General features: G+C 39.6%; 1 protein-coding gene across 2 annotated transcripts; it reads right to left on the bottom strand.

The window, feature by feature from the left end:
- Nucleotides 1–7,513: 7,513 nt before the first annotated feature.
- Nucleotides 7,514–16,342, bottom strand: LOC139725808 (D-ribitol-5-phosphate cytidylyltransferase-like). Of its 2 annotated transcripts, XM_071636887.1 has the most exons (9): nt 16,309–16,342; nt 13,412–13,561; nt 12,016–12,292; nt 11,132–11,281; nt 10,437–10,541; nt 9,910–9,955; nt 9,168–9,325; nt 8,275–8,502; nt 7,514–7,634 (listed from the first exon to the last, which is right to left on the bottom strand). In XM_071636887.1, the coding sequence occupies exons 2-9, from the start codon at nt 13,540–13,542 to the stop codon at nt 7,524–7,526; spliced, it is 1,206 nt and encodes a 401-aa protein (XP_071492988.1). In that variant the 5' UTR covers nt 13,543–13,561; nt 16,309–16,342; the 3' UTR covers nt 7,514–7,523. The 2 variants fall into 2 exon arrangements, with proteins under 2 accessions (XP_071492988.1, XP_071492989.1); XM_071636888.1 differs by lacking the exon at nt 7,514–7,634 and having other exon boundaries at nt 8,321–8,465.
- Nucleotides 16,343–16,590: the final 248 nt, after the last annotated feature.

The raw sequence follows: 16,590 nt of genomic DNA, 5'->3' as shown, positions 1-16,590 counted from the left end.
TGTCTAACTTCTCTTATGGTTTTGTTGATATCAAAAACAAACCATCAGTAATCAATGCAAGTACCTTACAGAACGATGATAGTACATGTAACTTCAAGAATACTGCATCGCAGATGTGGTGCCTCTTGCGATGTTTACCAATTTTGATTGGTGATAAAGTTCCCAGAGGCAATCCGCATTGGGAACTGCTGATTCGCCTCAGACATGTAATGGACATTGCATTTGCTAGGGAGATAACTGACAAAATGATTGCTCACTTGCGTTGCCACATTGAGGACCACCATACTCTATTCAAGAGATTACTTCCAGGACATAATCTCAAACCAAAGCATCATTTTCTCGTCCACTACCCCTTCATGTGCAAGCAAGTTGGCCCTCTCATTAACTCTTGGTGTATGAGGTATGAAGCAAAGCATGCCATTGGCAAACGTATGGCGAATGTTGTCTGTAATTTTAAGGACATTGCACAAACAATCGCTGAAAGACAGCAAATCAGTCAATGTCATAGATGGTTCACACATGGAGTTGAACAGAAGCCTGTAGTACAGCATGTTGATAAGAAGCCTGTCCGAGAAACTGGATGAGGGATGTGCCCTACTACTTGAGAAATTCCCAACTCTGTGTAGAGATGATGAAGTAATGGTAAGAAAGAGTTTGACTCTATCTGGCACAGAGTACAGATCAGGCATGAGTGTTGCCATTGGTGCACATGATTGCATGCCTACTTTTGGAAAGGTGATAGCTGCTTACTGTGTTGGAAGCCAATTTAATTTGTATGGAACAGTCTGGGAAACACAGGGCTTTGATGATCATGTTTATGCATATGAGGTTTTGCCTAAATTTCCACAAGAGTATTTCCTTCTTCAGCAGAATGAATTGAGGAGTTATCTTCCTCTTCAGGCATACAATTTGTATGATGAGTGACAGGACATGGACCCCATCATGTACATTTCACTGAGAAGTGCCATTATTCTGACAGGTTAGAAAGAAAACATGCTTATGCAGTTCTATGGAAGAAAAGCAGGCAAAATATGAAAGTGAACATCAAATACAATTTACACAAAATTTATGAATTTCTTACATTTTATGTAATTCTCCCATGAATTGATAAGTCTATTTGATTGTTTTTTTAATTTCAAAGTGTGCTACAAAAGTAGGATATTCTTTCATGTTCATAGTTTTATCAGCCATTCAAAACAAACACCCCATTGGAACTTACTACACAAGATCCTGGCAATTGATGAGGGACTACCAGCATATTACACTGGACTGTCATGTGACAATAATGTCAGGAGAAACATGCCAAAATGTATAAATTTGTGATTACATATGTACATGTACATGTGAATCTTGCATCCAAATAAAACCACTTGTGTCAAATTGCAGGCATTTCCTATTTAACATACTGTACACTTAATTGCTTTAATTAATGTTTTGTATTCGTTGCATTTATGACCATTACATTTCTAAAATTTTAATTTGAAGTGAATTTGATAGTTTCTGTATTTATTAAAATAAAATTGATTAATTTCTCCTTCGAATACCAGTACTGCATTCAGTTAATTTCAGAGGGAAAAGACAAACAAATTTACTTTTATGTGTACATATGTGTATATATTTGAAGTTTCACTCTAAACATGTGTATGCATGTCTTTCATTTCAGATTAAAAATGGCGAATGAACAGGGCTGTGCTAGTTTCTGTGTGACCTACTGTACAAGCAGAAGACAAAATTGATGACATGCAGTGTTTCTTCTTCTGATGAACTATTTCAGAATTTATGAGTAAAGATAGCGCAGAAGTTTAAACTGGAAACAGACGAATACCTTGTAAAACTAAAAGTTGATAAATTTAATTCATATGTGGACATCGATCTTGAGGATCCAGAAGACCTGGAACTTAAGGAATGGAGGTGCAATCTTAGTAGGGCCAGCTTGTCTATCACCACAAGGATCTTCGACAAGTTCTCAACTCAACCAAAGTCCAGAGAGATTGCCTACATCCCCAGCACGTACACTCGAACCCCACAGCTTATTCACCACACCCTCATCAGACAAGAATGTGGATGAACTCACAAAATCACCTCTTAGCGGTGTTGGCACCAGTGGTCCTCAATCCCAGTGCACACATGCATCGCCTTCTGGTAAACCAAAGGTAATGACATAGCTACAATTGATATTTGCAAAACAAATTGCAGCGAATTAGAATTGAAAGAAGTAGGTGTACAGAATAGTTCATCACTGTAGAAATGTTTGGTTGGAAACACGTACTGACGTACATGTATGGATTTGAATATATCAATTGGTCAATTTGTCAGATGTCTAAATACAGCAATTCAGGGCAATATGCAAATGTTTCTTCCAATCTTTTTTCCCTGCCAAATAATGTGATTCTCTCTCTCTCTCTCTCTCTTCTATTCTTCAGTTGAAGAAGTGATTAACTTATTGTCCCGCATCAGTTGATGGAATATTGCATTATTGTTTATAGATATCAATTAAACCTTTTCTTTACATTCTCTTTTCAAAGCAAACATATAACTGACTTATTTGAATCTAAACTTGTACTATTAACTTTGATAAAATCAATCGTAATTGTACCCATTAATTCATCTGCAGTGCTTTGATGTGAGAGAAATTGTAAAGAATCACCCACGTGGAATGCTAGTGGAGAAGGAGTATGAGAAGAACAAGACCCTAACAACAGAATCCCGCCATCTCCTTACTTCAATGAGGCTACTGCTGATGAGATTTGTTAAGCCAGCAATCCTCATCAAGACAGCAACTTACCCCACGAATTCTGCCTCATTGCCCAGTGCATTCAAAAGGTCGTTCAGGAGAAAGCACAGGGCATTCTAATTATTCCAAACAGACCCACACTCGGATGTGATTCATTCTTCTCTCAGATGAAATTGTGGGAGAACCACTGGTTATCCATAGTTATCAGCAATTACTCACTCAACCTGTTTAAAAGACCCCTCACCCTCTTCAGGATTGTATTGATCTATCTGTCTGCATAGTTTCAGGGACAATTTGAATAGAAGAGAGAATTGTCCAAGGCAACAGTAAACATACTCTCAGTGGCATGACATGAGGGAACTGAGAAACAATATGCATCACATGTGAAACGGTGGAAGGACTAATATCGAAGAAGAAAGCTAAATTACAGATGAGAATGGGGGGGGGGGGGGGGTTGGTATGTGTTACTCATGGGTGTGGGGGGGCTAGTGAGCCATCCTAGCTTGCATCTTCAACATGCTTTAATAGACTTACTTGAGAGTAACAGAAAATTAATATGGCTAGGTTGGCACAAAGTGTCAAATTTTATACCAATCATCTTAATGGTAATACTTGTACCATAAAAAGTTTACATTGAGAGGCATTTTGTCGTTGGAATATTGCAAGGCAAAAAAGTTTTCCACAGAATTTTTTGCCTCATCGAGTTTTTTATCTCCATTTTCTTACCCTGGGCCAAGGAATATCTGTTTGTGTAAACACAAAAGTGCACAAGCAGTCCTTTAATATGTCATGATTTTAGAATAAAAACAATGGCTGGTTCTAGTCCTTGGGCGAGCTGTCCTCCAAAGTACGTAAATACTTTTTGATGTGGTATAATGCTATGACTGACGGCCAATGGAGAAAATTAAAAACCTTCTGCTCTGATCATCATCTATGGGATCTACACATGGCAGAATTCACATCTGCTTTGAACTAGAGTTGTCACAATGCTCTCGGAGTGGAGCCTGCTTGCCTTAAGTCTCGGATGTTGCTGTTGTATTGAATTTATCTGAGAAAATGTGCACCAGCAAAAAACATTGTCAATGAATCAACTAATGCACAAAGTTGTTGTACTTATTTCAATTCAGCATGCACAAGCTTTGCACAAACTTTGAGTGGACAAGTGTGCCAAGGATCAAAGCAAAGCAGGCTAGGAAACAGAGGATGTAAACTGAAATAACCAGTATATCCTACTGAAAGAAGATTGTGCTTCGTTATGTATCTCAAAAGATCCATTGAAATGACTCAGCCATTGAGAGAACAGGAAAAAGCTCTCCAATTAACCTACAAGAAGCCATATATTGAGGTGACCACACAAATCATAATCGAGATGGATAAAATTTATCCTCCATTCTGTGGATGTGGACACAGCTTTATCTTAGGCAAAAAAAAAAAAAAAAATCGTTGTATTGGCATAGCCCGCCCGACCCCAAACTTTTCAACAACAAAAATTCAGGAAATAACATCACTTTTACCGAGAGAGTGTGTTTGTACAAGATGGCCGCTGCGCAATACACCGTGTCGGCGACCGGAAAATCGGGGACAAAGACTCTGTTCAACATTGTACGGAGAATCGATTTGTCTCTTCCACTCGGCGATATAGCCCAAGAGTTTGTTGATTCACTTAATTCTAACGTTAAGTACGTCGTTACATCGGTAAAAGTTGGGAAGGACGAGAGAAGGATGTCCTCCTCTCCATGCAGAGCTAGGTCCTCGCAGACTTGCAGTACCGATACGTCGCAAGCTGCTATGACGAAGTCACCGAGGAAGAGCCAGTTGCGGTCGCGCCTCCTCAAAACGCATTTGCCATCCTGATGGCTTCGCCAGCGCGATCGGAGAAGCCCAGTCTTCCCAGCAAGAAAACCCGGAGTGCTGGTGTTGCCGGTGGACTGTCTGCGTACGACTGTCTGTACAATCAACTTCTAGATTTGTTTGAGAGCCAGAACTTGGCCTTCTCCACGCCAAACGAGGGAGAGTATGTTGTGAAGGTAGGCTTTTGAGATTTTTTTCTTTCAGATTCAAGTTAAACCTGGACCTCTAGAATTCTGTCTACTCACAGAATGTTTTAAAATTTTTGTAAAAAAAAAGAAAAAAAAAGCGCAAGCGGATTTGTGGCAGCTAGCCCATTGTTGATTCTAGATCCTTAAAGCCTCACTGTACATGGGCAGCAGGCTCTCTAGCAGTTCTCACAATGCAAGTGCCAGTGGACCAAATCGTTAGTGTTGCCGGCTAGTCAAATGGGACTTACATTTAGACAGTTCTACAATAAGTCTCTTCACTGGACTTGAGTGTTCGTAAATACAGTCCTGGATACTGTGAAGCAGGAGGACGACAGAATGGAAGGTAAACCCTTTCAAAGGAGTTTACTGGTGATCTACCTTGGACAAACCATATTTGAAGATTTCATCCTGGAGAATAAAGTGAGGAACACTGTCTACATGACAGATCACAAAAGAAAAGAGGACAATTTTCTCTTCCTCAGAAGTTTGTCAGGGGAATATCATGGATCAATTATGAGTGCGTGTGATAGATTGATTGTGAGGAGTTAGGGATCGTTTGGATACGACAGTTGAAAGTGGAGACGGAGAAATGTCCCTGGTTTGGTACCCCTCATTCCTGTCCATCATCCTTCAAAACCTTACAAGCTACTTCATTGCAGTTTCTAATGATGCTGTGTTGGATTTACCCTGTAAAGATGACTTGCTTACGCATGCAAGAGTGGCCAATCCAAAGAAGAGGCTTGAAATGGCCTTTGCTTCAGTAAAATACTTTGTTCAATGATTCCACTTCATGGAAGATGGCCTGGAGCAGCTGGAGTTGGAGTTTGCAAACTACCAGCATGATTCTATGATTGACATTGTACCAGAAGAAAGAGTAGACCTGAAGTAGTCAACAATCTCACAAAGGAAGGACATATCTTCTGGTGAACTGAAATACTGTTATCTGGCAAAAGTGATGATCTTATTCTGCCCATTGCACAAAATAATGCTGCAAACGAGTGACTTTTCAGTATGATCAGAAAGGACATGACTGAATTACGATCCAGTCTCTGGACCATAACTCTGTGCGACTTCCTAACCCAGAAGATGGCAAGCCACGCCAAAGGAGAGGTCTACTTTCAAGTAAAGTTCAGTGACTTAAGTTTTGGAAAAGTGCAAAAGCTGCAACCATGTCATTTGTCAAGTAGACAGCAAAATGGTGGAAAGACATACAAATTGAACGTAAGATGTTGAGGAAGAGCAGACTGAGATGGTGTGGGCATGTGGCTAGGACAGAAAAGACCCATTGGCTTCAAGGAAGGATAAATTTCCCCATTGATGGGATACACCCACATGGGAGACCCCATAAGACCTGGGAAGAAACCATCACAGGAGAAAGAAAGGCATCTAATGTCAGCCACATCGACACACAGGATATCACTGAAGAGAGCTATCAAGGGAATGACGTTTCCAACCCCACTAAGCAAAAAACAAATGAATATATATAATATATAAATAAATATTCCTAGTGGACATCTGCCTTGGTTTTCCTTTATGCCTACATATCACATGAACAGCATGACCTCAACAGATTACAGATCTTGTGAGGATAGAGACAGACTTTATATGGACGGATCCTGGAATGCATTTCTGCATTTAAGACTATGAAGAGGGTAAGATAAATTTTGCCACAACTTTTGTTTTTTTCAGCAACTTGTATAGTCACTCTGTCCAGCAAATGTATCCACATAACACCTGTTTTGCAGTAGTTTCACTGGCTAACTGTTAATGATAGCATGTCTTTAAAATTTTGTTGTTTGCTTTTCTATGTGTTCATTGCTCTTCCTCATAGGAAAACAGATTAACATGAAAATCTTTCAATCTGACATTTCCATCAACAACAGCGATGATGACGACAAGAAAGGACGCATCTTATAAGCATAGTAAATCTCAGCTACTGGATAGCCCTACATACAACATGACGTTTGTGATGAGCGGCATGAATGTGTAAGATGTGGATAAATTGTGAATGGATAAGATCGATTGACAATGAGTGAAGAATCGAGAAGAAACAGCAGTTCAAACGGGAAAGTAACGAGGGCAAATGTAATAGTTGTGTGTTGGGTCAGCCAAAATTAAAGTAAGAAATTGCTGGTTCAATGTCACAAGGATGACATGGAAACTACTTCCCTGAGGAGATTGGCGACGTGTTGTGAAAGGAACCAGATGACATAGCTTTACATTTAACCCCAAAGGGCAAAAGGAAGAGAACATCTGGAAGTGGACAGATGAGCCAGAGCCGAGGAGTCTGGAGCACACTTGGGCGACTACAAGTGGCTAGCCCAGAACAGAACTGAGTGGAAGATCTTAATTGCTACCCTACATGCTACCCTATAAGTCAGGAGGCACATAATGCACAGTAGGTAAGTCTTTTTATACCAGTACATCATAAATGCCATGTGGTATGGGACAAATCTGACTGTATCATGCAAACATCATGTTCATGCAGTGTTGTAGCAACATTTTTTGAGATTCATAGTGCTGCATATGAAATTACTGATTTCTTTCATAACTTACGGATTTTGAGCCCTGAAATCACTGATTTCCTATTCTGCAAAGTTGGCAACTGTGGTTTAATACGAACCACAAGAGAAAAGTAGGAAAAGTAACACTTTATGGAATGAGTTTACTGTCAGCTTAAAGCTGCACTGCATGAGATGCAGGGGAATGGTCAAGTTGCTGCACACCTTGTAAAAGAGCTGCATCGAAAACTAGAAAATGAATGTTTGGCCAGTGACAAGTTCATCTCTTCTGAGAACGAGGTCTGCGGTCAGTTGACACGCCTTGTCCGTCTTTTCCATCTCTAGTGGCCCATTGACGGTCTGTAGGGGGAAGAGAAGGATCTGAGATGAGGATACAGGCAATTAAGACTACGACAGTCGACATCTTGTCACAAAACATACACAAAATGCAGCCAAGAGATATCAAATGAGCAGATTCAGTTTAGGTGTTAACCTGGATACTGTACACCTGTAAAAAGTGACTCTCAACTCTAACACTAGCATAGAATCACAATTGGTATATATTTGCTGTGTTTTTCTACTTTTTTGGTACATTTTGCATATATAAACTTTAAAAAACAGTATCTTGATGATGATGATGAAGATTTGGGCATGGAAGTGCAGATAGGTCAGTTAGGAGCTGTCGCATATAAATGCATACGGAAAGGGTTCCAAAGAGACTTTGCTATCAGTACAAAGTACTGTAAAACGAGGAACGTTCGCGTGCATTTTAATTTCGAGAATTTCGCAAGCCAAGATTCGCGAAATTAAAATGCACACGAAAGTTCTTGTCTACACTATATGCATTGAATGTTAGAGGCAACTCGCGAAAATTTCATACCATAAAAACAGCTGTCGGCTTCAATTCATGAAAATTTCATGCCACAAAAATATTATGTTTTATAGTATGAGTAAATTCGAGAAGACATCACAAAGTGACACTGCCAAGCATCATACACACCTTGCTTTCAATGACACAGTGCAGACAGACATCCTTTGCGCCTTCCTCTGCACCAAACTCCCTGACGCCTGTCATTATGCTGCTTGCTCCTGCCATGGGTTCATCCGTTACCATGGCAACATACAGCACGACGCATCCTCTGATGGGTGCAGAAGTCCTCCTCACCCTTTGTAGAGCTTCCCGGAGTTCTCCTGCACATTCCGCAAAGAAGGCATCAGTTACTTGATGCTGAAAGGAAGATGAAAAACTTACTTTTCAAGCAACAATTTCACTTAAAACTCCTGTTCTCTCAAACATTCTTTCTAAAATATTCTGATTCGAAAGTTTTATATAAAAAAATGTTTTTGACACGAAAAACTTTTAGTCAACATTGGATATTCCTGTCAGCTGTTTAAATGCAGTAGACAATTATGAATGCAACTACCATGGTAGTAACTACACATTTTGAATGATAACTGGCTTTTGCCATATAGCTGTCATTGTTGTGATTTATTAAGATTGGATCCCATCGAGATTATTGCGAACAGTTTATGAAAACTTAAGGTCCACTCTTACTGAGCACCGACTGAATTCTGCAAAGATATTTATTTGCAGTCAGTCTTTGCTGCACAGTAAATATGGGCAGTACTGTGTGCTAGTTGCTAGCTATGAGTTCTATGAGAGCTCTGTGTATTCCGCAGCACACAGTACACATGTACAGTATTAAAGGGATGGTATAGAACTAGTTGAGATGGTGATTCAGCTTTTAACTTTTTGTGAGATACACGTGTACTTAGAAACCACTTTATGAAATGTGAAAAGAGCATACCATTTGAACAGGAATTGAAAGTTTATTTGAGGAAAATCGGTTTTAAAATGGCTGAGATATCCAAAAACGAAGTAAACCAACTCACCTTGATGATAATGATGGCATTGGTATCATCTGGAAGGTTGGACAATGAGGGACATTTTAGCTTGAAATTTAGCCTCTTCCTTCTCAGCTTCTGCTCCAAGACGTCACTTATGCCCTTGGTACAAGAATCAGCCACCACCCCAACTTGAGACAGTCTTTCTGTAACATTATAGGATAAAAAAATTAATAAAATTGAAAAGGAATCAATGAATGCATGACTAAATCTTTCAACAAGTGAAACATCGGTCCAACACATCAATGGGAAGGATATTGGTAATTGCTAGGTTCAGGTACAAGTTGAAATGCTCTGCCCTGCTCCTGAAAATCTAACCTGAAGTGTTGGAAATTGATATCATGATGTCAATTTATTTTATATCAGAAAAGTCAAAGTACTTCAACACATTATAATCCACCTTATCCGCCTTAAATGAGATGACTTTAATCTGGTTCTGGTTCTATTTTTAAACACACAGTTGCTAAGTGAACCTTCTGCTGATAAATCAATTACTGGACATATGAATTCAGCACAACTTCTATTATTATCACTCATTTTATAAAGCTATCATACATTGGGTACAGAAAATCTTTTACATTAGTGTCAGTCAAATTCCATTCTATCAAACTGACCTTTACTTCACTTGTGCAAGGTTTCATTCACCCTTTCCCAAGTCAGCCTGTGAGAGGCAATCTGGTTGCTAATCTTGAGCTACCATATCTTTAAACTGTGAAACAATTCCACTCACCCCTAGCAAACTGTTCCGCTGCGTAAAAGTCCCTCCGGTAAGTAACCTGAAAAAACAGTAATGATGATTCTCATTTTATGCTTGAATATGCTTGAAAAGACACATTGCATACATTCCTTTTGTACTCATTATGCAAGGACTGAAATTAAAAAAGAAGACTAAGAAAGAATTTCAATGTCAGTAATAACAGGTTGTCCTCTTGGTACTGACATGTTCTACTACACCACTGAAATTTTATAGCACTTGTGAGATAACAATGCAACGAAACTTAACCAAAGGTATTGTGTATTATACCCAGAAAATGACATTTAAACATCACATCATTCTATTTTCTTGGGTCATCATTTTTCTACATTGAAACTGGCTAAATGAAACAAGTGCATGAAATCATTAAAAGTATGTTGACATACAACATTATCTACACTTAAAGGATACTGCTTCAATTCTGGGGATATAACTATTTGTAAATGTTGAGGAAGACAAGCCTATCTATCCGGTGGTCTAGTATCTGTGGTGATGTCACTAACCTTCCACACTTCATCTTCTGTTTCTAGCAACATGGCTCTGGTTCCTGCATACTCTTGGGCTAAATGGAGAACTTCTGTGCCATACTGAAGGTCATGATCACTTATCTAGCAATGGTAAAGTTTAAATTGTTACAATAATAAGGTGAGACAGATGAACAACAACAACAACAAAACCACATACACGCATAGAGATGGGAAACATACTATAATCACATATAGAGGTGTAGAAAAAGCACGAGAGGGTATGCCATGAAGAGAAGAAAGTAGAAAAGAAACTAAAAGACAAAACACATGAAAAAATAGGAATAAAATACAAGACAGGAACAACAATAACAAGCAGATGATAATACCTGAATTAAAAATCAGTAAAGTCACAAGTCATTTCCCCTTTTCTTTTCACCCATGGTTGACTAAAGTGATTTGATGTGATCAAGTATGTTCATGCTGTGATCATATATTAATGAATATAAGCAAAACTATATCTCATGTGTACAGTCACTGATCTTAAAAAATTAAAAATGAAAAGAAATTCCTTCTTGTTAGCTTGCCATTTTTCTGGAACTCAGCATGCTCTTTTCAATAAAAAAAATCTTACCCAAAGCTTTGAATTCTGTCACTGGCATCATAGATGATTTAGAAGAAAGCAATTTCAGGAACCCGTCAGAAAACAAACAGAACTATTTGTTTTTAATTACCTTTTCATAAGCTGTGACAAGGTTTGAAAAAGAAAATGCCTGTGGAGTGTGGCTGTTCCTGTGCTTGGACCTGACGAGGGAATAATCAAGAATGCCATCGGGTCTGGTGGCTAGCGTTGTCGACACCAATGGGCACACCACCCCAGAAGCCTGTAAAAGTATAGGAGATACACAGAGAATATTAGCTTTGATTTCATGTACAACCATTCATTTCCACCATTACACTTTGATTGCTTGCACAGAACACAGTAGAAATGTCACACTTCCTATGTGCTTTGACTGGATCAAAGTAGCAGGAGGACATGCTACAAATAATGAGAAATCACAAAGCAAAATGAACCATTATAAATCATGCTTGAACAAGACATATCTTGCCTGCATAGAAGAGTTTTCAAAGCAAGAGATGAACATATCATAAAATGAAAACTGGTTTTACTATGTTCTGATATCAGCTACATTAGTACGCACATATCAAGGGTACTCCAATACCCACTTATCTGCTTGACTAAATATGAAGCAAATGCTTATATGACAACAACAATCAATCAATCAATCATGAATTCATGAAGGAAAGGCAGGTTTTGGCAGTTCTTGACATTCAAATAAAATGATTTCATATCTTGTCACACTGAATTCCTGACTGCAATCATAACAATTGCCTCTTCATATATTTTCCTTGAAAGAAAAGTTTCCAAAAAGTATCCTTGTTATGGGCTACAGAAGAAAAAAAAAGTGAAAAGAAAACAAACCGAAAGCAAACAATGAAACAGTTTCTCCAAATGTCCCCTGTAAGCTAAAGTTCATTTTACTGTAAATGATGAGACTTGCACAATGGTAAAACATGGTGCTCTGATTGCACATCAGAATGCAATATGCATACAAACCCCTTGCTTGTGAGCTGCTGCTGCTACATCTTTTAAAGTCTCCTCAGCGACAAATGGGCGGACAGCATCATGGACAATGACCGTCACGTCACTCTGATCAAATCCTCCACTGACCACTTTGTCTTGGACATACTCCACACAGTTCTTGATTGACAGGTGACGTGTATCGCCTCCAAGCACCAGACGAACATTGCTCAGGCAGTGATTATCTACAAGGTCTTGCACGTACGCCAACCAGTCGCTGGACACTGCCACAACCACTGTGTCAATCCATGACCTAATACGACGGGAAATTTTAAAAAGAAATAGGCACAAATAGTCTGTGAATACTAGTGCAAATGATGAGAATCAAGAAGCTTTATTCTCTCATGCTCACAATTTGAAAGACAAAATAGATATTCTGTCAAACCACTGTTTAAATGCACAACCTGCTACAGAATTAAAAGAATTTAAACTAAATGGAAACTAAATATTCTGTGACAAACAAGTTGTGTAGGTATTTGAAATTGAAGAAATTTCCTCATCATGAGACATTGTAAACTACACATCTGTTAAACTCAGAACAAAACTGACAGCTATGAAAGTTACTGAAAATGTCATACATATTATGAACATAATGTTTTATGAATTGGGACTTGTAAGACAATTTCGTGAGTAGTCGAGTCCGTGATGGAGGTCCACACTGATAGCTGATGGAATGAGAACTAACCTAGGAACCACTACCCCCCCCCCCCCCCCCCCCCCCCCCCCCCCCCCGGAAATATTATGTATACACAGCATTTGTGTTACACAGAAGCACTATATTTGTGAGCTGCACATTCTGCAAACATTAGATGACTCATAAAATTCAAACACAAACAAAAACAAAAACCTGCAAAAATATACAGTATGTATGTATGCAGTTCTCCTCACTATGCAAATCTTTAGGAATGCATTTAAAATGAAATTTGTCTTGGATATGGATGTGACATGTGATAACTCCCCAAGCAAGAGGAATCTAAGAAGCTATACCCATCAAGCAAATCACTTATTTTTGATCTTCTCTTGTAATCACAAGTGAAGAATTTTACACAAAAGATGATATGGTTATTTCACTTGGATTGTCCATTTCTACAGCCCTAAGGAATGCACTGTAATTGAGGTTTTTGTCCATTTCATAGATTTTATTGATAAAAGACCTCTTTACAGTATAAAAAAAAGAAGCTAATTCCCTCCCCATTACATGCGGCTAGATAACTGAAAATAGTCTTTCATTGGCAGTTACACTGTTGACACTATATTGCAATTTGCTCAGAGCTGATAATTTGATCATTTTCATTTGGAAGAATTTTAATGCACTACAATGTACATTGTACTGTGAATTCTTAGACTGCTGTGATGCTATGTGATTACAAACCTTTGGAAGCACTGCAATGTATGAAGAATAAGGGGATGACCTGCAATGTGGCAAAACTGTTTAGGGATCTCCAATCCTGTCCGCTCCCCAGTGCCAGCAGCAGGAATGATGGCGAATACCAACCCCGTCATGTATAGCGTGAAGTTTTACCTGCAACAGCAATATCAGTGAACTTCTTTGTTAGCTAAGAAGACTGTAAATACTGAATGACTTTCTTGAAAGTCTCACAATATGTCACAGGGGCAGATCCAGGAATTCTGTAAAGGGGGGGGGGGGGGCGCAACTAATATTTCTGGTGCCACTTCCGGGTTTCATTTCATTTTTTTCTTTTTATTTCTTTTGTTTTTGATGAAAAATAAGGGGGGGGGGGCGTGCGCCGGTTGCGCCCCCCTCTGAATCCGCCACTGTGGGATCAAAGTAAAGTATAGAGTCCTTCTATGATCTCTCAAGCTGCGATTCTCAGAATGCGAGTCCTGAAGTGATAGTGCAATCACATTAATCTCACAGATGATACAAACTGTGGCTCTACCGTACTTTCGCATCCATGATGTAGATATTTCAAATTCTACTGAACTAAATTGCACAAACATCACAGGATATACTTCATAGCTCATTTCCCATCACTCACATAAATTTGAACCAAAATTGGTTATAGACAAATGTTAATATTGATGTCGACTTTCATGTCATTGCTCAAAACAAACTCGCTCTTTGTGAGAGATCGCAATGTTACGTATGCAGCCTGCGCCTGCACAATCTGAAACTGAAGTTAGCAATCTATGTAACGTATCTTTCAAGTAAAGTCATAACCGGGACTAAATATGGGAACAAAATATCAATGTGCAATGATTGTGGCAAGTTGAGAGAAATTGGTTGAGAAATGCATGTTTGTTTTTGTGTATGTGTCTGTCTGTCTGCATGTGGTCATCTGCAGACTACATTGTAGGAACTGCATTTCTCACACGACTTCATTCAACTTGCCGTAAATCATTTGTACATTGATTATCTTGCTCCCTGGTTACTTGAAGAATTTGTTGCATATTAGACAGCTAAATTAAGCTTCAGATTGTGCAGGCAGTATATGCTGCATCGCCAGTGAAGAGTGAGTTGTTTTGAGCGACGACATGAAAGCAGACATCGAAACTCAACTGTATGCATGAGGGACTGCATGTCTATAGCCCAGCAGCGGTGGTTGGTGCAGTACAAACAAGACACAATGCTATCATTCATCAAGTATATCCTGTAATTGTGTGCAATTGGGTTCTCAATATTTGAGATATTGACATGGATACGAAAAGTACTTTAGTGGCAAAACTATTTAGTGTTATTGTAAGACGATACCAACATTAGCTGAGGTGAGCCATGAAGCTTAAACTCGGTGACCAACATTAATATAATATGGACTGGCCTTGAGGGGATAAGACATTTATTGCCCGAACTAGAAATATATTGCCCGAGTCGAAGACGAGGGCAATACAATTCTACTAGTGAGGGCAATAAATCTTGTATCCCCCAAAAGTAGACAGTCCATATTATTATTATTACCCATATCTTCGAGCAGTTACTTAAATCAACACAAATTAAACTTCCCAATTTACGGTAACAAAATCCACTCGGCGCCAGGTCGAACCCTACACCACTGTGCACAATTCAGGTACTCATAGTTGCAGCGATCGTCCCCTTTTTTCATGCTAACGTATGGGAATTTGCCCTCTGTCGCGAAACTCGGGTATGCTGTGCGAGTAACAGCCAGCACACACAGTCAGACACACGCCTACTTTATAGGGTGTAGCGATTGTCTTCTAAATTAACGAGTTTGCCCTTCATCGCGAAAACCTCTCCGCGAGAAACTCTCACAACAGTAAATTTTTCATCACCGGGAGTTCAAGTGCCCGGATGCTAGCATTTTCGATATTTTCTCTTGGTGACTGACCGGAGTGTTTACGTGTTAAGTTAATGGCCAAACCCGGAAGAAGGAAAATATCCACTAATATTGCCCGCTGTGCCTGACGACCAACCAAAATAACAACTACAATTGCCCGGCAAAACTACCTCGGCATACTCGTGAAATAGGCCCCACCACTGCGTGTCCGTACTAATACTACGGCGGCTCGCCTGTTTATACTCGTGAATTCAGCCCCACCATGTGGCGTTCATCGGTAGATAAGCATGGCGGTGGGGCTTTCTTCCACAGTATAATACTCGTGAATGCGGCCCCACCAAACGGCGTTTACGCGAGATCGATACAGCGGTGTGGCCGATTTCCACAGCGTAGCATCTTTCGTCAACTTTTTAATCTCGGAAGAACTCCCTAACGTCCCTCGACTAATTCAATGGCCAATTTAACCATAAATACAACCTTACCTATCCTAAACCCTAACCCAACCTCACCCTAACCCTAGGACCTACCCTTGCTTGCTAACGCACGGGTGCACGCGCACTGCGTTGGGGCCTATTTAGTATTTCACGATTTTGCCACTACCTCATCATATGGGTAATAATTAACAATATTTCCCAATTGTAATTCGATCCTTCACTCGCTATTTCTCCAGTGGCAGTGACACATAACTGTTTTGTTGATCAGCATTTTCAGTGGTACTACTACAAAGTAGCAGTGCTAGTTCAGTACTTGAAGTAAAATTTTAGTGTGTAATTGATGGACTGCCTGACAGATCCCACAATTACAATTTTGCCAATTTTTCTACCACTACAGCAGTTGATAGAACCTATATTATAAGGATGTCGGTGTATAAGTTGCCCCATCGTATTGATGTTATGATAAAGTTGTTGCCAGTTGCCACCTTGGAAAAAAAAAAAAAAGAGTTTCTATGACATAGACAGTAAAATGAGTGAGACTCACTGAGTGAGAGTCAAGTGAAAGTTCAGCTAAAACCTACTTGACCAGTGGACTGCAAGCTGCACAGATGTCTTACACTTTACGAGGCTGTCAACATTTATACACGTCGTAAAGCAGGCTAAACGAGTCCGAAGTTACAACAAAGTCTGATTCCGCTTGAACGCGTTGGATCCGATCTCCAGGACCTCCGGATCCTGCCATGCCCTGTAGCTATACTGTGGCTGTTGTGTGTGTCGCTGTCGGGCGGGCCTTTACTTGACATGACACGGGACTCCCCCAATTCCCCCAAGCTCCGGCTCGCTGAGCTGCACGCACACGACAG

Source organism: Diadema antillarum, unplaced genomic scaffold (genome assembly GCF_040938485.1).
Source record: "Diadema antillarum isolate AM-2024a unplaced genomic scaffold, OU_Dant_1.0 seq00000059_RagTag, whole genome shotgun sequence".
Lineage (NCBI taxonomy): Eukaryota > Metazoa > Echinodermata > Echinoidea > Diadematoida > Diadematidae > Diadema > Diadema antillarum.
Note: the sequence above shows the minus strand (reverse complement) of the source record. Positions and strands in the feature narration are given on the sequence as shown.